The sequence below is a fragment of the Crocodylus siamensis genome, chromosome 11, assembly GCF_052110815.1.
Source record: "Crocodylus siamensis isolate JL-2025a chromosome 11, ASM5211081v1, whole genome shotgun sequence".
In the NCBI taxonomy this organism is placed as follows: domain Eukaryota; kingdom Metazoa; phylum Chordata; order Crocodylia; family Crocodylidae; genus Crocodylus; species Crocodylus siamensis.
In genome coordinates this window covers 22740382-22766281 of record NC_143405.1, presented here as the reverse complement: position 1 = coordinate 22766281, position 25900 = coordinate 22740382, and the positions used below count along the sequence as shown (strand labels likewise).

Below are 25900 nucleotides of genomic sequence, written 5' to 3'. Positions count from 1 at the left end.
CCAACCTGGCAGCAGCTGGCGTGTCAGGTTGAGTGGGGCTTTTTTTTTTTTTTAACGGCCAGGAGGTGGGGTAGGCAAGGCAGCCATGGTGGGGGGTGGAGGGGGCTGGGACAGTGGGCAGGGGTCAAGGGGCTCATAGCGGAGCCCCCCACGTGGCATGAGGCAATGGGGGGCAATGGGAATCGCCCCCCCACCTGGCAGCAGCCAGTAAGTGGGGGCTTTGTTTTTCCAAAGAGCCGGGAGCTGGGAGAGTGGGCAGGGGATGGGGCTGATTCAGAGATTCAGCTGATTTGGCTGCAGTCAAATCTCTGAATCAGATTCAGCCAAATTGATTTGAGACAGTGATTTGAATCACCGAATTGAATCACCATCCCCCGAATCACCCAAATCCGAATCCAAGGCTTTGCACAGGCCTGGTGTAAACTATTCTTTCTCACTGACGTGTATACCTGCATGTTACTACTTCCACAGCACAACGTACCAAGTTATCAATCAAACTCATGCATTGATTTTAGTCTTTCTCCTTATAGTACTGAGTTCTAGACTAATATTTCCCAGAATGCAAAGAAAAACTGGACTGTGTTATAGTGCAACACTCTCATACACAGGTGCACACACAGAGACATTAGGTTTGAGTGAAATTGCTGGGTGTTTCGTTTCGACACTGTTTTGGCTTGTTTCAAGTTCAAAACAGTGAAATCAAAACGAAAGGCTTTGAAACAGCCTTGAAACAAAATGAGGGCTGTCAAAATGTTTTGAAACTTTTGAAACATTTTGAGTTTCGAAGCTGGGCTTGCTTGTAAGGAACAGAAAGTAAGGAGAGGGAGGAGGAAGAGTGGGGAAGGACTGCTCTGATATTGACTCTGTAGCTGGGCAGTGACTCTGATCCTTCCCTGAGGTCCCTTCCAATCCCAGTGCTCTTGGGGAGGTATGGAAAACCAGCATAAAAAGCAGCATTCTTTGAACTGAGCTGCTTTCTGCCTTGGGGTCAGTTACTGGCCTGTGTCTTCCAGTAGGGGTGTGCGAAGCGGGCCCTATTCGATTTGGATTCAGATTCAGCCCAAATCAGGGACAGTGATTCTATTAGTTGATTCAGATCACTGTCTCTGAGTCGATTCGGCTGAATCTGAAGATTCAATGCTGATTCAGAAAATCAGCAATTTAGACACAGGCACAGCTATAAAAGCTTTTTCTACATACCTTGAGGTAGCAGGTGTCCCACAGGAGTGCGGGGGGAGACCTGCCATGTGCTTGGTGACAAACCCAGAAGTGGACCAGAAGTAGTTCAAGTCCACATCTGGGTCTGCCGGGGAGTGCACCACCCCCTTCCCCACCCCCCGTGCCCTGGCCCCAGCTTGGCGATTGGCTGCCATGTGTGACCTGAAGGTGAAGGGGAGCATCAGCATATGCAGCAGAAAAACCCTGGATCAGTGGACGGAGGTGCTGATAAAGAGAGTCAGGGAGGCAGAAGGGTGGAGTTGGGGGGATGTGGAAGAGGGGGATCCACTGTCCTGTGCCAGTACACCATCCAGCAGCCAGTCTCCTCTTCCACCACAGGCACTGCTAATGTGGGCCAAGGGCATGGCCTCTATGGTGAGGTCCAGAGGTACCAGACACCACCATTAGGCAGGTAGTGCTCGGGCCTTGGTGGCTGCCTCTCTTGCTGAGGACACGGAGCAGCTGCTGTGCAGCCCCTTGGCCTACTGGGCAAGCCACAGCCAGATGTGGCTGGATCTGGCCACAGTTGCCCAGGAACACCTGTCCTGTCTACCAACCAATGTTCCAAGCAAGAGGGTGTTCAGTATTGCTGGGGATGCAGTGACACCCCACCGCACCTCTTTGGATCCTAGTTTGGTGGAGCAGCTGGTGTTCCTCAAGGTGAACCTCCTGCTACTGGGGGTCCCCAAGCTCCACCTGCAGATGCAATGAGTCCCTCCACATCCCCTAGAAGTACTCCTTTCAGCAAGGGGTTTTGCCATCTCAGAACCAGAAAAATACCAATTATATTCTAAAAAGCAAACATCTACAGTATTCATTAATTTGATTTCAAAAAATATTTTTGTCCTGATTTACATGTGTTTGTATAGTGTACACAGAGGTGATGGTGGTAAAGTGGGCACAGAATGTAGTAAACTTATTGTAATTCCCAGTTGAACAAATTGAATGGTATGAAGTGTCCTTGGGTTACAGGAGAATCAGGCTCTGATGGGGGACAGGTGCTAGGGGTGTTGGTCTAAGGACATGGCATGGCATGACATGAAAGTGGCTTCTGTATAAAATGAGAATCAGGCTTCAATATATTTTCAGGCATAAAGATCCATTAATGTAACTTTTAGAAGTTCCACATGTACATCTGAAGGAAAGGTTTAAACCACCTTTAATTTAAAAAAAAATGCTTACAAAGAGAAGGAAATTTATACTCAGGTTTCCACAATAGGTAAGTCTACCTCTGTTGCTTCCACTGTGATGAACCATCATACTTTGAATCAAGATACATGAAGCAGAATCCTGGCACGGAAAATTTGAGCCTGAAAGGTTTGCGGTTAACGAATTTTTGTAAGCAACTGAAAACAAAATCTTGTAATAGAAAGTGTTGGTAACCATGACTATAGTCATCATTACTTGTGCCAAATTTAATATGCATAGCCTAAGCTTGTTACATTTTCTAGAAACTGTCCACTTCTTTGTATTATAAATAAAGAGAAGTACAAGGACTAGACAAAAAGTGAAATAATGGTTGCAGAAACTTTTCATGATATCTTCATGGACTTCGGAGCAACAAAATGTCCAGGACTCCTGCAGGTGAGGGGTTTGTCTCTATTTCCTGCTTCTGACCCTGTAAAAGCAAATTATCTATACCATCATGTGTTCCCTTGTTCCCCTTTACCTTCCATATTCCTGTAGAGTTTCCCTCTGTCCCTAGCACTCCTACCCTCTGTCATCATTCGATAGCTTAGAAGGGATCAGGTTTCCACTCCTGCCCTCAAATACCTTTTTACTCCATATGCAGCTACCACCAGACATTCCTCCTCCATTTGTACAAAATGTTGCTGGGCCTCAGCAAATGTGACTTCAGGGGACAGGTCATGCTCAAGTCATGCCACTTTTCTAATGAGCCTTCATTTGGCTTATTAGACCATCATTCCCACAGGAGGATTGCCAGCTATGTGAAGAGCTAGACTGGGCCACAGCTTCTGTGATAGGCTCTGAGGTAAGTCCCCACATCTGCTTGACTTGTATTAGCAACCCTTCTCCTCAGTCAGCTTTGTCCAGCAGGAACTTCTTCAGGCCCACTCCCCACTATCTCATTTCCATGTTCTGTTAGGTTTGGAGGAAGCAGGGAGAGTGAGGGACCTCAGCAACTGCCAGCACTTTGTCATGCACCCTCGTCTAAAATCTAGTTCCTAAACAGTTATAAACGCTGCTCTTGACACATGCCCTTGTATCAAAGGGAGAGTCCAGTGAGAAAATCTTACTTTGTATCCTATTCATTTTTTCTGTAGTTGCACACATACATAATGTTACAATTCTGTTGTTTAACAACAGCTCATTTTTAGATTTCCTTATTTTAGAAATCTCTTGATCAAATGGCTTCTTATTGTCCTTTTCCCTAGACCCAGCCTACCCATTTCAAGGCTCATTCTGAATTTTCTGATGGATTACAGAGAGGATGTGAAATCCATGTTTAAAAAGAAACTAGCCTGCAACCTTAAATATAGAATGAGTAGCAGCCATTTCATATCTGTTCTATCAGGGCATCTCTACACATTGCCCTATGGTGACATGTGTCTACATGTTCACCAGGTATGTGATCACCATACTGCGCCGTGCTTTAATACTTTCAAAAGGAAGTACTAAAGCACGATGCCATAGCAACGTCACCGTATGGCAAGATGTAGACGCACCCTGGGAGGGTAAGTGTAAACTGGATGGTACTCAGACAAAAGGTATCCCCTCTCCAACTGAAGGGATTTAGTGGGTACTAGTGTACTATGGGAGGTGTAGCTTCCTATGGGGAGCAGCTCTCCTTCTACTCCCTATAGAGTACAGCTGAGACACCAGTTGAAACTTAACCATGTACAACTTAATAAGGGAATAACTGGGTTGGACTATGACATATGTACAGGGGAGCAAGAGGGTATTCAGTAAAGGTTAGATACACATATACATCTAGCAGAGCCAAATCAACAACAAAGCTTGAGAGACAGGGTTTCACAAAATATGAAGTGCAGGCACCCTGGAGGGGCCAGGGAAGAAAGAGGTGAAGAGATCCCTTCTCCCCAGTGGGGATTCTCTCTTCCCAGCAACTCACCCCTCTGGCACTTTGGCTGCAGATTAAACCAGGGTCTCCCACATGGCAGACAAGAACTCTACCACTGAGCCATCAATGCCTGGGCTGCTACTTTTAGCTCCAGGACTCTAGTCCCTCCAGGATCCTCCATGTGCTGCCCGCATGCTGAGCCAGCCACCCAGCTTCACGTTGGGGATCGACAGAAATGGAAAAAAGGGGCCCAAGCTGCCTTCTGCAGCTCAGGGCTTGGGCCCCTCCCGGACCCACTGCATGCCACCCTGTGCACCGAGCCAAGCTGCCTCCCAGCTCTGAGGGCTTCGGCCCCACCTGGACCCTTGCGCACGCCGCCCTCTGCACTGCTGTAGCTGAGTCAAGCCACCTCCTGTGGCTCCAGGCTCAGGATCCCTGCCAGGACTCACTCCACACCATCTTGTTCACCAAGCAGCCAAGACAATCTGCCTCCTGCAGCTCCTGCACCTTCACGTCCCCACCGGAGACTCACCACGTACCGCCTCGTGCCTACTGGCCAAGCCGAGCCGAGCCGAGCCACTGCCTTCTGGGGCAACTGCTCCACCCCACTGGCCAGCTCTTAGCAGCTCTTCAGGACGCCTTTCCTTCATCCCTCGTCATCTTCTCCAGAGTGCACTGCCCCTTTTATCCCCGTCCAGGTGGCTGGTGAGACTAATCAGGAGACATCAGAGGTGAGTCTTCACTCAGGTCTGGTTTCCCTACCTGGCCCGTGGGTGAGGGAAGGGGCAGCCTTCTCCTCTTCTACAGGTCTGATTGGTGGGGAAAAGGGAAACTCCCCCACCAATCATTTTTTAACTTTTCAAACCCCCCAGGCCAGGCTGCCACTGCCTAGCCTGTCACAGCCTCCTCCGTGGAACCCTTCACCACCCCGGTGAAGCCCAGACCCCAAGCTTGGAGACTATTGGGCCCAAGGGGCAGAGATGGGTACTTCCCCTGACAATCGCTGGGCATCGTAGGGGAAGCGGTGGACTGGTTGTCACTCATGCCTCGGCCATGGGGTGTAGTCCAGGGCAGGACTGTATGAGGGTCTTGGTGACTCAGGTTCCCTCTCAGTCAAGGAGTTTTCCCTGCTTGCAGGTGAAGGCATAAGGATAGTTTCCTGTTTGGAGCCCACCAGTGGGTCTTTCCCTTCTTCAGCCCTGCAAAGTGAGGCCCCACAGACTGTATCCCCCAAGTCTCTCTCATCTTTGGGAGTGGGGGCCCCTAAGCTTGGGTGAAATATGGTAGGGTACCACCAGTCATGGTCAGAGTCCAAGTCCGACTCCTCTGGAGGAACCACCAGTGCAGGGTTGTTGGCAAAAGGCCTCACTCTATGTGGCAGTCGGGACCTTTCTTCTCACAGCTCTACCTTGGGCAGGGAGGGCCCCACTAATTCACCGATGGGTAGCAGGAGGTTCTGATGGACCACATGACTTTGACTGGCTCCAGACTCAGGGGAAATCTCATATATTGGGAGGTTTCCCAGCTGGCGCACCGGAGTATAGGATTTGGGCCACCAATGATCAATGTTCTTGTGTCTCCCAGTTAGCCCCAGGTTTTGCAATAGCACCTGGTTTCCTTCTTCCAGCCCTTGCTCATGGACTCGGGCATCATAATGCGACTTGTGGCACTGCTGGTTCCTTCCAGTGGTTTTGGCCGCCGGCTGATATGCTTGATGCAGGTGGGCCTGAAGCTGTTGTGCATATTGACCATGAGTCAAATGTTGGTCGTAGACTTGTTCCACCCCAAAACTTAAGTCTACAAGTAAGTGGGGCACCCTCCCAAACATAAGCAAATAGGGCTGATCCCTGTCACATCACAATAAGATTCAATACTGTAAAAAGGTGCTCCACCCTCTCAGAGATCTGGGGGCTGCCAGCCCACTCCGGTTAGTGGCTGTGGAAGCAGGGTGAGGAGGAAGAGTTTGTGGCAGGACCTACATCAACACAAAGGGAAATGCCTTGGGGCTTCTGTCATTTGTTTTAGTCAGGTGGTCCAGGGATAGCCTTACTTCGCAAGTTTTTGTGTTTCCCCTTAATATGGCATGTGACAGAGCTATATGGGCCCCTTCCCAGCTGGGTTTGATGACTAAACAGTGCTGGCTGGTCCAACTAATTACCTCCCATTACATGTATCTTTGACTTCTTGGCTGTATCATGGATCACTAGATGAGGATGTGATACATCTGCTATGCTGAGACTACCTGCAGCTAGCACAAAAGGTCTGTAGGGCCAATATGGCAGATGGTGAATTCATAGATGCCTGCCTGGGTCAGCACAGCAGCTGCATAGACTAGCAGCACGAGGTGGCAAAGACATGGAGGGCTTTCTGTGTTAGCATATCCCTGGACTTCTGAGCAGCAGCATTTCAGATCAGTGCATTTGGCAAGCACCTCACAGATGCAACTCAGAGCATTGCTCAGTTTACAAGTGTGCAAGTGCAAAAACAGGGATCATTTTAGGCTGTGCTGCACAAACATGACATTGCATTCTTCTGGGGTAGCTGGGCACAGAATGTGACTTGAGAGAGTGGGATGCTGCTATTGCTGGGTGTTGAGAATGTTGCTAAGTGTTGCACAGAAGAAATGCATAGAGGTGATGTGAGGGGGAAGGAGATGGATGGAGAAAAATAGGTTGGAAGTACAGTAAAATCCAAAGAGACTGAAATCAGGCAAGATGACTGTAGTGACATGTGAAACAGTAGACTGCATCATGCCAGACCATTTTCTTATATAGGATTAACAAAACGAGCATGGTTTCCAAAGAAACAGTGACACATAATAACGTGCTAGGCCTGAGACTGCCAGACCTGAAGTGGCAATGTTCCTTTGAATCATTTTGCCTTATTCCATCAGGGACGGGCCAAGAGCAGGCTACTCTCACACTGCTACTATGTGATAAAGAGCACCATCTGTTGCAGTTTAACTGAGAACTCTGTAGAGATTGCTTGGGGAAGCCTGGGAAAACAGTTCCCCTTTAGGTGGTTTCACAGGTACTCCTCCTAGTCAAGTGGAAATGTCCAGCTACAGTCCCCCAAATTCTCCCTGTACATTTTCACATTATTACACCAGTGCACTCAGAACCCCAGGGTGCTAGGCACCAGGCTAGGCACTCAGTACCACATAGCAAGAAAAATGTTCCCAGCCCCCAGAGGGTTAGAATATAAACTGACAAGACAAAGGTGGAGGAAGTGAAAGTGGACCTTGAGGTAAAATGACCTGCCCAAGGGTGTAGACCAAACCGCACAAACTGTGAACCCAGATCTCCTGATTGATAACTTTGTGCCCTTTCCCCAGACTTGTGGGCACCGACCTTTTTAACAGATGTGCCACAGATTAGTCATACACCCAACTCCCCCCCACAAAAAAATTGCTGCTCAGATCCCCTCTCCTGCCCAATCTGTCGGTCTCCTTTCTTCTTCTGCCTTTGTACTGCCTGTCCCCTCCCCAGTCTGCGACATGCCACATGCAGAGGCTGCCTGTGTTGCCCCCCACCTTCCCTAGACCATGCTTCTGGACATATCCTGTTGCTTGAGCTGCACCTGGCACTGGCATTTGGAGTCAAAACATGTGTGATGGAATATTTAGGACCTGAACCTTGAGTGGAGTGTATGATTTGCCTGAATTGACCCCTGGATCACTCAACCTTTTCTGATTTAAGAGAACCAAAAAAATAGAAGGCTGTGACAATTTACCTTCAAATGCAATCCTCAGTTTTCTTCATTGATGTCCCAGTAACCTGTCCCACCTGCACATGTTTCTGAATCAAATCCTTGGGCCTCATATAATAATGGTATGCCCACAGCGAGTGCTGCTAGCTGGATGTAACACTGCCACTCTACCGCTGCCTTTCCAGGTCACACAATCTTGTGGCCAAATTGCGAGTACTAGTCATGAATCCAAGCCATATATATCAGCACAGTAGTCCCACAGCCCCAGCGTGTCATATATTTTCTCAACAGATGTTGCAATATACTAAGAGAGACATCCCAGACCTCAGACTACAATGAATGTTAGAGGAGTGGGATATTCTAAATCTTAATGACTACTATGCAAGTGGCCTGTAATAGCGTGTACAGACCCAGGTTCATGAAATAATGGTATATAGGCCAATACTATTCTGATTTCAGTTTTCCTGGTACTCTACCTTTGCTTCCTGAAAGGAGGAACTGGTCTTGAGGATGCAGTTTGGAGTTTGTAAAGAAGCTCATGCAGATACTCTGGTTGTAGGACATAAATAGAAAATTCCATAGACAAGGTGAGCTTGGGACTTCCCTCTCTTCCAATACTGGCTAGTTCCCAGATTGCTTCTCCCTGAAATACTAGGAAATGTTGTGTTTTTTTGGTTTTTTTACATCTTACTGCTCCAGGCTTAGGGCAAGGCATTCTGAGAAATAAGGGGGGACGTTACAATTATACCTCAAAATTGCCTCTTTGATTATGATACAGCTGTGCTATCCTCATGCGGAGGATAGGAAGGAAGGAGTCAAGCTGTGCTGATAGCCTTTCCTAGAAGCAGGGCTGTCCCTGGGGTGGTGGGGGGTGAATTAGGATGACTGCCCAGGGCCCCGCGCTTTAGGGGGGCCCACAGAGATGGGTCAGGTTTGCATCTGGTGGCTTGCCACTCTCCCTCCTGGGTCCCACACCTGCTATGGTCATCTCTGCCTAGAAGATTGGATAAGAGAAACTATTTGCTTCACTGTTTATTGTTCTGTTTTGTTTTCCTTGTCATTGTGATTGCTTTGAGACAGGCAGCTCTGAAGGGGGTCTGGATGATGGTGTATAGATAAATAAATATGCAATTTTATTTTAGCCTATCATGTACTTGATAGAAATAAAGACTCTTAGGAAGGTCCTTTAAAATCCACAAACATATTTTTCCTTTCTCCCAGCTCACCTCTAGCATCCCTGGTCTCTGTCAAAAAGCCTCACAAAAATCTCTCCTTAAGAAAATCTTTACTGCCCTGAATGGAGGATAACAGGCCCATTCTCTGGTCCCCTGAAGACAAGCTGCAGAGAGTTTGATATCCAAAGACATTACAGCTGGAGGGGATGGTAAGCAACATGGAGTCTTTCCTTTTCCTCCACATGGTGGTTTAAAGTCTGGATTATGATCAAAAGTACAGTGGAATATGTTGATACATGCAGGTAAGGACTTTATTGATAGATACAATCATCTCTTCTGAAACCACTCTGATGTATACTTGTGACATCCATCAAAAATCTGTTTGTCATGTTCTTAAAAGTCTCACCTTTACAAGGATGACTGATTTCTTTTTATTAGGATTTATTCATTTTTGATGGTTCTGAGAATGGATGTTGCAATACTGTTCCTCTGTTCTTAATAACCATGTGGCTTCTTACTGGCTAAACATTTAGCAAGCAATATGGAAGAGGCTGAATTTACAAATACTATAGCTAGAAAATCCTGTTTCTTCTTTACCAGTATATATTTAAGATACTTTTTGGATTGTCAAATGATGATGTGCCTGCCCTTCCATTGGGACACTTTGTCAACCTACTGTAAGGCACATTTTTGTAAAGAGCTACTAATACATTTGACTAATAGATTTACACCTAACTTTTAAATCACTGTAACTCCAAGTAGAAATAAGCCTTTTATAAGTTGCTAGCTATATGAGAGCCTAGAGGGGCATGTTCACTGTTGTAAAGTGTATGGTGAGGCAGTGAGTGTGCACATGGGGAATGAGGTTTACAGGGGCTAAAATATGTTATTCCAGCATAGGTTTTTGGTTGTAGCCATGTTGGGCTAAGGACATAGGCAGGCAAAGTTCTTTGAGTGATATGTTTTATTAAACCAACTGAGTAGCTGGAAAGGAAGTTTTAGGCAAGCTTTTGGGCACAGTCACCCTTCTTCAGCATATGGAGTCTCTGCTGGTCTGAGACTCCAAGGAATGAGAGAAACTAAAAGTGTACTTTTAAAGTTTGCATTTTTAACTGTCATGTTTTAATTTTAATTTTAATTTTAAATGTCATACATTTTGTAGGTGAAAACTGACTGACTGAACCATTGCATTGGTCATGAAGAAGAATAAGATTCCTAAGCCCAAAGTTTTTCTATGTAAATTTCATAAGCTTGGTGCTGGTCTAATGTATCCTACGCACTAAAGCCCTCTCTGTTTACAGAGCAAGGGTCAGTGAAAGTTCCTTTTCTTGTCATCCCATGCAAATGTCTTCATCTTTTTTGAAAAGTCTAACTTGACAGATATACGGGAAGTTGGGTCTCCATGACCAGTCTCATGCCATATGACATGTCTGCTAAGACTCTAACTGAGGGTAATTGACCAGCTATTACCACTTGTGAGGGAGGTTTTTGTGACATGGACTCCCACCTTTAAAGCAATAGGGGCCAAACTCTTTGGCATGTGTGCCACCAGTTTGCCCTGCACCCTCCCGAAGTGCCACTCCAATTCTCTTCCCCTGCTTCATCTGCCTCTCAGCTTTCTGCTTCCTTCCCTGTGCTCCCTACTCCATTTGCTGCTTTGCTTTCTGCCTCCTGCTCTGTCTGCCACTATGCTGCGTCTCCTCTCCATGTGCCACACACAGAGACTGCCTGGGCCATTTTTGGCACCCATGCTGCAGGTTGGCTGCACCTGCTTTAAGGTAGGGAACTGAGATGCATTAGTGTATTCTGCATTCTGTGTCGGCCATCAGAACATTGACTCTTAAGTGATAAATGTTTTCCCTTTTGTTCTAAAATCGGGCATGTTTTGTTTTTTAGTTGGTCTAATGAAAGAAACAAAATATTTTAGACATAAGAAATACCTGTATGAAAATGGCACCACTAGACAGAAAGTTGGCTAAAATTTACAGCCTCATTGTGCTTACATAAAGACTCGGGGGTCCACTGACACACAGGTCATTGCAGAATTGGAGCTTTTACTTTGATTGGTTGGTTGTTTTTCCTCAACCCCTGAAATGTTGTGGGACCACAGCGGGAATGGGCTAATGTCTAAATTCTGTGGTAGTCACATGTTTCTTTTATGTCAAAAACAAACAAACAAAAAACAGGGATTATATTTAATTTAGAATCTTATGGGGGTTTTTTAAAATAAAGATGAAAGAATTTTCCCCCAGTGAGCTCTTACCTAGTAATAATAAAGCTTTTCAAAACTTCAAAAAAGCAAGCATCAATAAAAATGCTGCTCAAATGAAAAATGCCCCATGGCACAATCGGTTACAGTGGGCCTGTTAGTATCTCTTCCATTAGTATCTCAAAAGGATTCTAAGCCACTCATGCTGCCAGAAGCACAAAGGGAAGCTCCAGGATATTCAGCGTAATTTTCTATCATATTTAATACCCTTGTTCCCTGGGAGATCTAAAATTGGGAGTAGAGAAGGGCAGGATTTAGCATTGTGGGAGTACTCTACTAGCTTAACCTGAGGAGAAATACAGCACCGAGGTTTCATTCTCTTCTCTCTTCCCAGGGGTAGGGAGGTAAATTTCCAACTCAAAGGAATGTCATGCCCCAGCATGCTTGCTCCTTGCAAAATGCTTCTAAGAGAAATTATAACACTTTAATTGGCTGAAGAGGAGGATAAAGATGAAGATTCACGTGTCTGTACAAACTGCATTTAGATTAAAGAAACTGGAATTTTATGACCAAAGAAACCTCAAAATGCCCATTCCAGCACAGAAACCTACATACATTTATCAGACAACATGAATTACACAGTATGGCAGAGTCATTGCAATACTTTTATATCTAAAACAAACAAGCTGATATTAGTCCTACTTCATTTTGGTCAAAATAACATAAAATGAAAACCAGTAATTGGAAGGGGGAACAGAAATAAGGATGAATAAGCCCCTCTTCTGGATGAAAAAGATATGTAAGGATTTTTATAGTGTAACGTGGGTGTCCCCAAAGTGAGTGTCCCCCCTCACCAACAGAAGGGGGAAGCCAGCAGGGCACACGTACTGGGGGTGGAAACTGCAGTCTACTTGCAGTTCCCTCTTACCTATCATGTCTCAGTAGAGAAGACTCCAAAATGCACAGTGTATATCAAAAATCAATAAACACTCCAAAATATAAGGATGCAGGAGTTCTCTAGTGGTTCCCCTCCTCTAGGGGATCTCTTCCTTCTGTCTCTTGACTGAAGCTACCTTCCCCAAGGGTCACTCCCTGGTGGGAGACCCATCTCCCTACTGACCCACATCTCCCAAGGAGCTGGGTGGGACAGAGTTCATAAGCTCCCTGGCCTGGCTAATGTTTCTCCAGAGAGGGCTCAGTCCAGGCCTCAGGAGAGTGGCGTGGCTTGCTCACGTGTCCCAGTGGCTCAATCCTTCTTAGGGGGAGTTGCAGGCCTGGGCTGCCTCGTGCATACCAAGGGCTGTGCTGCTCTGAATGCTGCTTCCCCACGCTCAGGAACCACTCCGTTCCCGGGGCCCTTGTGGACTCACTGCAGGAAATGGGTCCCAGACCACCCAGCCCCTCCTTCTCCTGGGTCTTAGACCTTTCAGTGACTCACCCCACGGTAGCACTGGCTCCCATGCCCAGCCTCACGCTGTGGTTGAAGACCCGAGGCACCTCGCTGTGGCTCCCAGGGTCCCGAGTCCCTCATGGACCCTCTGTGCAGCAACACCTGCACCGCAGCCCAGCCTCGTGCTAGGGCTGGAGACTCGAGCTGCCCCGCTGCAGCTCCCATGGTCTCGGTCCCTTGCGGACCCTCTGTGCAGTGATGCCTACACAGCAGCCCAGCCTTATGCCGGGATTGGAGACCCGAGCCACTTCACTGCTGCTTCCAGGGTCCTGGTCCCTTGTGGACCCTCCATGCAGTGACGCCTGCACTGCAGCCCAGATGCGTGCCGGGGCTGGAGACCTGAGCTACCTCACTGCACTTCCCAGAGTCTCGGTCCCTTGCAGACCCTCTGTGCAGCAACGCCTGCACTGCCCACTACTTCCAGGGAGCAGCGGAGTCTTTTGGGCTCTTTTGGGCAGCCAGATATGCCTGCTGGGCAGCTCTCCCAGCTCTTCTCAGCCCCAGGACCACTTCCTTCTTCTTCATCCCTCGCCAACTGCGCCCCCTTATATCCCCTTCTGAGGCTCCGCCTCCAGACTAAAAATCAACCAATTAGGGGGGCTGCAACTGCAATTCCCAATTAAGTCCACTCCTGCCCTTTCCCCGCCCCCTCCCACCCCCAAGGCTTTGGAGTAGAGGGGGAGCAGCCTCTTGTCCTGCCTCCTTCCCTGCCCATTCAGGGTCTACCAAGCCCAGCAAGCCTGCCACAACAGTAAAAGTTACATCTGGTGAGCAACAGATATTTGCATCTCTTTCAGATTGCTTAGTAAACATTTTGCAGCTTAAAAACAAACTGTTGAGGAAAAAAATTAGACCTTTGATCTGCTGCTGCTAAGAAATATTGTTGCAATCTTTTTTTAAAGGGCTGTGTGCACAGAACTGTTGTGCTTGTCTGGAGTGCAAAGATCAGCTGTATGTTTCAGGGAAAACTTCCTAAGAGGAGAAACTTCTGTGCAGAGCAAGAGAAAGTTTCTTTTTTGCTTTCCAGGACAAATCTGGCTGCTGTAGTCCTGCTGGATGAGGCTTATAAATATGCCCTGATGCTAGAAGGAAGTTGTCAGTGTGCTATGGGTTGGTATAAATTATCCTTATTAAGCACCATTCTGACCCTATGTGTTTTTCATCCTTTTTTTTTTTGTATACCTGTTTAGGTGGAGGCCCTTGGACTCTCTAGTGGGAAGAATGGCTTAAAGGTCTCTTCCTCTCTTTAGAGACATGATTTATATTTATGAATCTTTTCCTTCCCTATGAAATTTGTCAGCTATTCAGCTGGGCCTTTTAATACCCAGCATTAATGTGTCTGGCCTGCCATTCTCGTGTGTGCTGGGTCACTGATGAGGAAATTCATTCCACTGATTTTTGTATGTGCTGGATGAAATGAACAATAAAGCTATTAAGTCAAAACAAAGCGTTTTATTTTTCAAAGCAAGTGCAAAATTAAACAGTGTAGACATGGGTAGGGCATTAAAACTGGATTATAAAGAAAGCCAAGTGCTAGCAGCAAATGCAAAGGGGGAAAGCAAACTAAGCACAAATGCAGTAGAGTTGCAGTGAGGGTTGAAACAGCTTGGTTCCCAGAAGGCACGGTGTTCCTCCCCATAGAGAAGTCATGGCATGGCATCCCAGATGTTCTTGTGTTCAAGAGTTCTTGAGTAGCGGCAGTAAGGGCAATGAGTGAACCTCTGTGGGGTTGGGTGAGGTTCTTTGCCTCTGGGTTCTCTCTGCAAACCTATCACTTCCAGGCAATAGTTTCAGTGAAACTCCATGGGATCTCCCTAGGCATCCACAGCTCCAGTTCAGTTTGTAGCAGAGTCAGCATGTTCCCCCGGCATTCCTTTTTGCTCTGCTTCTTTCAGCTCATCAGATCAGCAACATACTTTGTGGCTGCCATCACCTCATTCTCTAAGGGTCTAGAACAGGGGTGGGCGAAATATGGCCCACAGGCTGGATCCAGCCCACCAGGAATTTCCATCGGGCCCATGGGGCCCCTCCATAAGCTGAAAGAATGATCATGGGCCCTAGCCCCCAGCTGCCACTCTGCAAGCCAGTGCCTCCATGCAGGAGATGCAGCTCTGGTTGTTAAGCAACCAACCCCCACCCCAGCCTGGCCTGACCCACCCCAGCACTAGAGACAAGAAGCTTCTGCCTGGCAAAGGCTTTTGCTTGATGACCCACGGGCTGTTTCCCAGCCCTCCTTCCCAGGAGAGTGGAAATTCAGGTAAGGGCCCCACCAGGCTACTCCCACTGGGGGAAAGGGAGCCAGGAGCATGGAGAGCCACATGCTGTGGGGCCTGGCCAGGCTGGCCCTGCATGCTGCAGGAGCACGGGACCCACACTCTATGGGCATGTGCAGCTGGGGAATCTGGAGGAAGTACTATAGGGCCGGGTGGGCTGGTTTCACATGCAGCTGGGGACTAGGGCCTCGTGAGCTGATTCGGCTTGCTGCTGCCACATGCAGCTGGGGACTCAGGTGGGAGCCATGTGCTATGGGGTCAGGTGGGGCTGGTCCCGCATAGGGTAGCCATTTGTCTAGTTTTATAGAGGACAGTCTGGTTTTCTGGTCCTCAGAAAACTTCTGCCCTTTACTGGACGCCTTTATGTCCTCTATTTTTCAGTGCTTAGCACCCCCCTCCTCCCCCGCCGCTGACACCACTGCAGCTGCCTGCAGGAGCTCCCCACTTGGCCCGCCCCCACCACTGACACCGCCATGGCTGCCTGTGGGAGCTCCCCACTCACCACCGCCACGCCCCCACCACTGCCACCACCTGCGGGAGCTCACCATGCCCTCCTAGCCTCGGGATGCTGGGGGGGTCACTGGGTACTGTCCTCTATTCCTGAGGTACCTTAATGACCACCCTAGTCCTGCATGCTGCCACCACACACAGCTTCAGGGACACTGGTGGCAGCATGAGAGCTGAGTACTATGGGGCCAGGCGGGGCTGGCCCCACTTACTACCACCACATCCAGCTGTGGGGACTCGCACACTCCAGGGACTCCAAGGAACCTGTCCCCTTACACACACACTAAGCACACACCCACACCCTCCCACAGCCCCCACATATACTCCCAAACACTCCACCCCCCACCATACCAACATACACACACCTCCCACACCCCATACCCACACCCCCACAACGCACCTACTCCCCAGCCACACAATCCCCCAACCACACCCCCCAATGTCCACTCCTTTATCCCCAACATACACAATGTACAAGAGTAAGTTTGTATTTTGAGCTATTATGCAATGGCCTTTATATATACTATGCAAACACACATAAATCAGGACAACATATTTTTTTTAAATAAAATTAAAATGCTATAGTAGATGTTTGATTTTTAGTATATGATTTGTTTTTTCCGGTTCCAAGATGGCAGCCCCCACCCACAAGGAGTACTTCTAGGGCAAGGGGAGGGACTTCAGGTGACAAAGGTCAGGGGTTAGGAGCAGGACTTCCAATCCCAAGATGACAAACAGGGCGTGGGGCACCTGTCAAGTGGCAGGGCTATGTTTGTGGCCCTCAACAGCTCACCAAAACTTGTTAAGCAGCCCTCCAGCCAAAATAATTGCCCACCCCTGGTTTAGAAGCTGCAGGTGGTGATCCTGGAAGGGGAAAAATGTAGTGAATGGCCATGGTTCCTATCTCTGAATCTACAGTCTCAGAAAGAAAGCCTCAGTCTCCCTGTAATTTCTGGAATGCCATCTCTTAGTTTCATAGATGTAGGGTCAGCAGATCATCAAGTCCAGCCCACTGCCCTGGGCAGGAGTGACTACTGGGCTCATATGACCTCATATGACCTCAGCTAGGTAATTATCAAGGCTCCTCTTAAAGACCCCCAAGGTAGGAGTGAGCACCGCTTCCCTCGGAAGTTGGTTCCAGATCCTATCTGCCCTGACTGTGAAGTAGTGCCTTCTAATGTCCAGCCTTCTCCAGAGCCAGTTCCCAGTCCTAAGAGATCCTGGTGGTGATAAGTCCTCTATCTCCAGGTACAGTCAATAAGTGGCTGGTCACACTGCAGGGGGAGGCAGATGTACTGCATTTCCCACTCCCTTGGATATGTCTCTCCACTAGGGGCTGACTTGTCAGCAGACAGTGTGGTATCGCACTGTTAGTGTCTGTTTCTGCCATTCCAGGGGTATTGCTGGCCTTGGAGGATGTAGCACTGGTTAGAGTAACAGAGAGGGAAGGAAAGCATCTCTTTGCAAGGGGCAAGGGAACCCTGCTAGGTATGCCTTGCGGCTATTCATGATGGTATCTCCAGATGACATGCAAGAATGAATGGAGGTGACCAGCTATTTAAGAGCTACAGGAAACCTACCATTCCTGGCAATATTAGAATGTTGTAAAAGCGCTTCCTGTACTTCAAATTCCAGTTTATTTCCTGAGCTGACTTTACCCAAGTGTTCTGGGATATAAACATATATCTACAGTGACTCGCTATGAACTTTTATTCTCTTTAAAAAAAGTTAATTTAAGCTTGGCCAGGGGAGAAGTCAGTTATATTAATGTGTGCACAAGTGCAGCTCTGCATCTCTTCGTTTGTGAGGTTTGCAGTTGTAGAGGAGAATGCAGCTTCTTATTGTTTTTAATTCTCCCCATAATCCTGGAGGACCACCACAATGAATAGTTTCCAGCAGCATAAAACTCTCTGTCTTTTGAGTCTGGCATGCCTAGGGCAAAAGGGAGTATGTAAAGTGTGGCAGATCCTAGGTTAGAGTGGCCATTGGCCCCGTTTTATTTTTAAACCGTTTGTACCCTGTCCATTCCTGAATGAGAATCAGACTGCAAAAAGTCCTATTTCTTTGTTCACTTGTGAAAAGTCACGTCTCATTTGTCCTCGTGATTCTACGGGATGTGCCTAGAGGTAGGGTGATGAACAGCCAGGAGGAGCAGGGTTCTGAGCCAGCCAGGGAGGGGGAAGGGGAGAGGTGGGGGAGTCCAGAGGCTGGTCACTCTGTGCCTGTGTGAGGAGCTGTGGCTGCATTACACATGTAGGCACAGTGAGATATGAGGCACTGTCATGTTCCTGAGCTCCCTGACCCTGGGCTGGGCATGTGTAGGTAGGCAGTTCACCTGTGTAAACAGAGAGCCCTGGGCTCTCTGTTACTTTAAGGTAAAGGCACCCCAGCCTGGGAACACTGCAGAGCAGAGAGGATGCAGCAGCTTCCAGTTGCCACGGCAACAGGGCAAATTGAGGCAGTCAGCTGACTGGATGTAGGCAGGGCTCTGGGAGCTTATAAGCCCAAGGCTGAGGCTGACTCAGGGTAGTCTCTCCCTGGCTGGCACAGGGGAAGGAGCTCCTGCCCAGGGGAGCCACCCAGGGATGCTGGGCTGACTGTTTTGCTGCCTACAGCAACAGGGAGGCTCAAGGAACTTGCAAGGTACCCTGGCAGGGAGGCACACTATACCGGTGGTTTGGGATGAGGCTGGAAGGGGAGGTAAGGAGGCCTCATTAGTACCCAGGAGCAGTTGACTGACTTGAGCCCTGCCAGGAGCAGGCTCAAGCTGTTATTAAGCCTAGAGTGGGCAGAGAGAGAGAGAGAAAGAGAGAGGGCACATCCACATAGGGACCTGGGGCCCGCCAGACAGGGGACAGGGGCCCAGTGACAGGAGGGAAAAGCGAGACCTAGAGCCTCAATGCCAGATCCAATTCAGTGTGCCTAGGCTAGAAGGCCTAGCTAGATTAAAGGGGCAGAGGCTGAGGAGGCCAAAGCCCCACAGAAGAAACAACATTACCATAAGACCCACAAGGCATGGGGCGTGGTAAAGGGGAGGATTTGGAGCCACGCAATTAGCCCGTAAGGCTTTGGGTGCCTGGCTGGGCACAGTTGACTACACAGGTCCAGCCTGAGACTACAGAGGCCGAGGCAGGGGCCTGGGACCAGCGAGGACTAGTAGAGTGACGGGCACTCTAGTAGGGGTTCGGTGGAACCAGAGCTACACAAAAGTCTGAGGGCAGCCTCCCATTCATTTATATTTCCATCAAGGTGTGGCAGGAGAAACATGAGGTCTCCCTAGGGGTGGAGCGGGGTGTCCCGGGACCCGAAGGGGCTGGGAAGACTTACCGGGAGAGCAGGACGCCGCAGTGGAGGGAGAGCCCGTGCAGCTCGTTAGCCGCGTCTATGTATAGCTGCGGCCAGCAGCTGACGGTGATGTCAGCCGCTGGCTGGGAGATTTAAAAATGGTGGCCGCTGCTTTGGCGGTGGCGGATGGAGAGGGGAACAAACGGCTGGCAAAGCCGTCCCCGACGACAGCCCAGCAGGACAAGAGCTGCCGAGCTGAAGTGCTGGAGAGTCTGGTAGCCGGGAGAAGAGGCGGAACAGTGGGATCACCGGCAGAGAAAGCCTGCAGCGCCAGATCGGGTGAGCAGCGGAGGATCAAGACCACCCAGGAAGATCCCGAGCCACAGGAAGTAAGTGCCGTGGCGCTGGGTGCGGGAAGCACCGAAGAGGGGCCTGAGGCTGAAGGCTCGCCCAGTGGGAGAGAAAGATCGGGGTGGGATCACCACCTAGAATAGAAGGCAGCGATTGAAGGATACGGGGACAGCACTATATATATATATTCATCCAGGAGATGTTTACTCCCGGGGCCAGACCATAGGGGCGCTGGTGGTAGGTCAGGGAGGTAGGCCTTACAGAAGGAACACTTTGAGGAAGTACGCTGCTGATGGTGTAGGGTGACAGATCGGTGGTGGGAATTATACAGTGTTATAGGGCTGGGACATCTATACCAGCGGGGAAGGAGTCTGACGGCCCATCACGGAGCAGGTGGAGACCACAGGTGGCATGAGGCCAGGGTGTAGGGGTGGCAGGAGCCCCGTACGTAACCGACGAGGCCAACCCGGGACACCGAGGGACCTGTGAACTAGCCCCGCCCCACTGGGATAACAGCAAACTTGTGGCAGGCAAGAAGCGGGGTTGGCGAAGCAAGTATACAACCAAACCTATAACACCAGTGCTCGATGAAGAGGGTGGTCACCAAAACAGGGTGCCAGATTACTAGGAGGGATCTATGAAGGCCCACTGGGGACACGGGGCACAGTTGCAGAGCCAATATGTGGCGTCACAGCCACCCCTGGGACCCTGATGTGTTACAGTCTACATACACCCCCACCTGAACTGCCTCAGTGCAAGGTAATGGCTTTGAGAGCAGGGTAGTGCAGCACTGTATTTGTAGCTGCTGGAACACCGGAGGGACTGGCAGGAGGGACTGGGAAGAAGCTCTTTTCACTGTCTTTGCACCCACAGAGCAATCCAGTGAGTCCTTGGAGTGTCCTGCTGCATGGAGAGAAGGACCTTTGGGCAGAGACACATCCAGGCTCCTGGGCCAGTTTATAAAGCCGTTATTTGTCTTCTGGGATAGGCAAACTTGTCTGTCTCCTGGGGAAGCTGGGCTGGAGTGAGACCAGATCCCAGTGCGGGGAGGGGGTGCTCAAGCCTCACACCTGCTATGCCCCATTCTCTGAAGACTGGACTGCAGGAGCAAAGGGGAATTTCCCCCATCCCTTCTCCGCTCATTGGGGCAGAGTGGGGCTCAGCAGACCCATGCCGGGTGGGGGGAAATCCCTGAGGTGGGGGTACCTTGCGCCCCACACCTGGCTGTGGGGGCAGGTACCTAGCATGGGTCTCCTAAGCCCCACTCTGCCTCACTGCACAAAGAAGGGGAGGGGAAAATTCCCCTGCTCTCCCATATGGCATCAGAGCAAAGTAGGGTTCAGAAGACTCTGCGCCCTGCCCCACACGCGGTTGTGAGGCAGTCACCCAGCAGGGGAGAACCCACCCCTCCTCCCTCCCTCTCAGCATCACCCCACTAACCCCACATCCAACCAGCTAAGCAAAGCCTTAGTTTGGTCCTGCTTTGAGCAGGGGGTTGGATTAGATGACCTCCTGAGGCCCTTTCCAACCTTAAATGTCTATGACTTCAGTCAGAGGGCAGGGAAGCCTCCTTGGCTAACAAGGAACTTCTGGGTCTCCTGAAACTTAAAAGAGAAGCCTACACCAGATGGAAAACTGGAATCATCACCAAGGAAGACTATTCAGCACTAGCCCGTACCTGTAGGGAGCAGTCAGAAAAGCGAAAGCAGTAACCGAACTCAGGCTAGCCACCAGAATCAAGGATAACAAAAAGTTGTTCTTCAGATATGTAGGAAGTCAGAGGAGGAACAAAAGCAACACTGGCCACTCGCAAGATCAAATGGGGCAGCTGACATCTGACACCCAAGAAAAGGCCAATCTCCTAAATGATTACTTTGCATCAATCTTCCACCTGCCCAAGGGGGTCACGCTGTCAGACAGGATGAAAAGCATCCAGGGCTCGGGAGATGGGCCCACAATTGATGTAGATCAAGTGAGACAACACCTTGAGAGGCCTGACATCCATAAGTCTGCGGGCCCGGGCAGATTGCACATGAGAGTCTTAAAAGAGCTGGCAGACATCATAGCATGCCCTATGACCAAGATGTTTGAAACCTTGTGGTGCTTGGGTGATGTACCAGAAGAGCAGGAAAGAGCCAACGTGGTCCCAATCTTCAAGAAAGGGAGGAACAAAGATCCAGGGAATTACAGACCTATCAGTCTCACATCCATCCCAGAAAGATCTTGGAGAAAATTTTCAGGGGTCCATCTGTAACAGGCTAACAGAAGGCAACCTACTACATACCAGCCAACATGGTTTTATTACTGGAAGGTCTTGCCTGACCAACTTCATCTTTTATGACCAGGTGATGCATTGCCTAAACAAGGGAGACAAGGTTGATGTCATTTATCTGGATTTCAAGAAAGCCTTTGACTTGGTCTCCCATGATGTCCTCATGACCAAGCTGGGGAACTGTGGCCTTAACCATCTCATGGTCCAATGGCTGGGGAACTGGCTGTGAGGTTGGACCCAAAGGGTACTAGTTGATGGGAACAAATCAATGTGGTGCAAAGTTACTAGTGCAGTCCCCCAGGGCTTAGTGCTTGGGCTGGTACTCTTCAATATCTTCATTAACGGTCTGAATTCGGGCATCAGATGCAGACTGGCAAAGTTCGTGGCCGACGCTAATCTATGGGGGAGGACAGGCTGGGGATACGTGCTTGCAAAGTGGGAGAACCAAAACCTGATGGCATTCAACATAGAGAAATGCAGGGTACTCCAGCTTGGGAGAAAAAAACAGCATCATACTTATAGGCTCAGCAGTGCTATGCTTGCTAGCATCACAATCAAAAGAGACTTGGGGGTCTTGACTGACCACAAGATGAACATGAGTCACCAATGCAATACCGTGGCTAGCAAAGCAAAGCAAACTCTGGCATGCATCCACCAATGCATCTCAAGCAAAACCAGGGATGTCATCCTCCCACTTTATTTGGCCTTAGTGAGGCCACAGCTGAAATACTGTGTCCAGTTTTGGGCCTCTCACTTCAGGAGGGATGTGGATAAGCTCAAGGGAGTCCAGAGAAGAGCCACCCGTATGATTAAAGGCCAAGAGAGCAAGCCTTACCAGGAGAGGCTGAGGGACATGAAACTCTTCTGGCTGGTGAAGAGAAGGCTCAGGGAGAACTTGCTGGCTGCCTATTAGGGCTGTGTGAAATTTTGTGGGCTGTTTCATTTTGACACTGTTTCAACTTGTTTCAAGCTCGAAACAGCGAAACTAAATGAAGGACTTCAAAAAAGCCTCAAAACTAAAGGAGGGCAGTTGAAACATATCAAAAGTTTTGAAACCTTTCAAGTTTCAAAGCTAAAGCTGGGTTTGCCTCCAGGAAAGCAGAAAGTAAGGAGAAGGAGGGGAAAGAAGAGGGAAGAACACAATGAGGGCGCACCTTAATGCACACACTGGAGAAGAAGGTCCTGCAGGAGAGGAAGTAAGGCTCTATGACAGTTTGGTTGCCTGAGATGCTGCTGATGCTACTCCTCACTAAATTATTATTTTACCTGTTGTCATTTAAAGCAGTGGACCAGACTGAGGATGTAGGGGAGGAGGAGACTTCATTGGGGCACACTACTGTGTTGTGTAGAGCCCCCAGCACCAGTGAGGGCGTGCCTTAACACACACACAGTCACACGTCATAAGTTTTGCTTGTCAACAGCTTGAGGTGCAGTTTCCCAGAAACCTATGCACCTATCTCCTTGAAAGCTGACAGGCTTCATGGCCTCAGCAGGGGCTACCATGCCTGCAGTTTTCACCCTGTTGTGCCTTAACACATACATGTGACATGAGTTTTGTTTGTAGGCAGCTTGAGATGCAGCTTTCCAGAAACCCCTGGACCTATCTCCTTGAAACTTGGCAGGCTTCATGTACTCAGAAGGGGCTACCATCCCTGCTGTCTTCATCTAAATCAGCCAAAAAATGACAAAAGTTATAGGCAGTTTTGTGCTTCCCCATTATGGCCTATGGCAAAATGTTGAAATAGCATCAAAACAGCAAAACAGTTTCAACGAAACTAAACAGAACAGTGCTTTCGAAACAAAACAAAACACTGTCCTATCAAAACAGCAAAATGGAAGTCAAAACAAAATGGTGCTGTTTCGTACAGCTCTACTGCCTATAAGTATATAAGGGATCTGGGATAACAGTTGTTCACAAGGGCTACCCAAAGGCTAACTATGTCTAATGGCCACAAACTTCCAGAAGGCCGATCCAGACTCAATATAGGGAAAAACTTCTTTACAGTCCGAGTGTCCAAGGTCTGGAATAGACTCCCCCCAGAGGTGGTGCAAGCACCTACTCATTCAAAAGATGTTTGGATGCTTATCTTTCTGGGATCATTTGATCCCTGTGGACTTCCTGCCTCTGGCAGGGGGGCTGGACTAGATGACTTCACAAGGTCCTTTCCAGCCTCCAATATCTATGAAATCTATGAATTTTGCACAGTACAAGCTGAAAAGATAAGTAAGAGCAGTGTGAAGACACCCCGTGTAGCAAAGAAAATTTGTGCCACAGATTGAGTAAAGCGGTTTCCTGCAGGTACTCTTCATAGAGATGATGGGAAAACAGATGAAAAACAGCCTGTGTGCTTCTGTTCAAGGGTAATTAGTCTCATGCTGGGCTCCCTCAGCCAAAGGCATGGGAGAGCCTGCCCTGAAAAACAACTGAAATTGGCTCTGGTGAGCCTACTTTTCTCCCAACCAGGGCCTGAATTACAGTAGTCCCTACTGATAACACATAGCAGCCCTGGCAAGGAGAGTGAGGAAGGTGCAACACCTGTCCCATCCAACCAAAAATGGGGAGAATCTGACTGTCCATGGCAATTTAACATTAGAAATCACCATGGTCATTGCTGGTTATTTGACCCTAGAGCAGTAGAGGTCAGAAACATAAACAAAGCAGTTCACTGAGAGGGCACAGAGCACTTGCAGTAAGGGTTTCACCACTTCTTGAACCAGACCGTGTGTGTTAGTTAGGAGGTCTAGAATGCTTCTCTTCCTGTGGGATCCAAGATGAGTTGTTCTAGGAAGAACATCCAGAAATGTTATTTCTACACTTTGCCCCGATGAGGTGTTTACCCAGTCTGCATGAGGATACTTGATGTCTCCCATTACTACCACTTGTCCTATTTTGGACAGAAGGGAGTCCAAGGGCAGGAAAGGCAGGAAAAGGAGAAGTAGGGCACCCCGTGACTACAGGAAGACAGATAGACCTATTATTATGGGTTTATGAAAAGGGTGGGGGTAGGCTTCTCTTATGTCACTACCCTGGGAAATGCTGCAAAGACATCTGCTGTTGAGAAAGAAGAGACCAACCACAAACTAAGAGGATTAGAAGGAAGTTGATCCTGGGAAGAGAAAGATAAAGACAGTTTTGTGCCCAGCTGTGGTCCAGAATTGGTGTTTTCCTCTGGAGTCTGACTATCCCAGAAGGGACCGTCAGAGACCAAGTATTCTGAGTAACCAAACTGTGCTGAAGGCCACGAGACTCACTGAAAAAGCAAGATAACTCAAGGCTGGGATGGCTGTAGTGCCATGCATGTGAAGGCATGCTCCAGGCTTTCACCCTGCTCTGCTAACCCCGTTTTAATTCCCGATAATAGAGGACTCATTAGTCCTAATAATTGTTTTTTTCTAACTCCCAGCACTGCAGATGGCGTTACGTTCTGTAAAATGTCAGATCTATTTTTAAGCCTTCAAACCTGTATACCTGGGGAACCTAGCATGGAAACAAATACAGCTCCGTTTCAGTATGTGACTAATCTTGCCATACGAAAAACTCAGCATTTCACATCTGTGCAACAGCCCTCTCTATGCACCAGCTCTGAGTGACAGTTGCTGTGGGAACCATCACTTCTAATATCCTGGCTGAGTATTCAGATGTGCACCCAAACGTTAACTGCTTATCTGGGGGGAGGGCTGCGTTTAGTAGCAACCTTGGATAGTCCAGTAGCTGCTGAACCGTTAGAGAGAGCACTCGCAAAACGGCCTGTACTTGCCTCGGTAGAAATAATGTGATTGTTATCTAGACTGCGGGGACTAATCCTTTCTCGAGCTTAAAATCCCGGGACGACTTAAATAGGGCACGGCCCCTGAGGAGACTGAAGCGCCCTGCCCGGCTGCAGCTCGGTCCCGCCACGAGAGGCCGCCCCGCGCTCGCGGCTCAGCGTGGGGCCCGCGGCCGCCACCGCAGGCTGCAGCTGCGGCTTTGTGTAACGCGGCGCTGAGGTGCGCCGCGCCGGGCCGCACTCGTGCCCGGGGACAGCTCGGCTCTCGGGAGCGGCCACTGACTCACCCGCTCGCTCGTGCCCCCGCGGGGCCGCCGCTGAAAACCCACCCAGCGGCTCGGGGGAAAACAGACCATCCCAGGTCCCCGTCCCCGTCCCTGTCCCTGTCCCGGGCAGCCGCGAGGGCCACGTGCCTCCGCCGCGTGAAGGGCGCGGGCGCGGGCCCGGCTCGGGCAGTCACATGAGCGGAGCCCCGGGCCCAGCGCGGGAGGCGGCCCCGGGACTCACCTGAGGGCGGGCGAGGCGGCTCCCGGGCACCTCCCGCCTGAGCTGGGGCCTCCGCTGGGGACGGCTCGGCACAGCGCGGCGCAGCCAGGTAACCCCGCCCGCCCACGGCCCCTTCCTCCCCCGGGACACCCGCGG

At 49.4% G+C, this 25900-nt stretch overlaps 1 protein-coding gene across 2 annotated transcripts in view; it reads left to right on the top strand.

Moving 5' to 3' along the window:
* The first annotated feature begins 256 nt into the window (after positions 1–256).
* MAPKAPK3 (MAPK activated protein kinase 3) overlaps positions 257–25900 on the top strand; it is a 108675-nt gene continuing 83031 nt past the window's right edge. Inside the window, exons 1-3 of one of the 2 annotated variants that reach the window (XM_090021821.1) lie at positions 257–4992; positions 8429–8556; positions 9191–9353. In XM_090021821.1, the coding sequence (XP_089877947.1) occupies positions 9351–9353 (3 nt within the window). In that variant the 5' untranslated portion in view covers positions 257–4992; positions 8429–8556; positions 9191–9350. Of the gene's footprint in view, positions 4993–8428; positions 8557–9190; positions 9354–20664; positions 25854–25900 lie in introns of those variants that run through there. The other variant, XM_090021818.1, reaches the window with a different exon arrangement.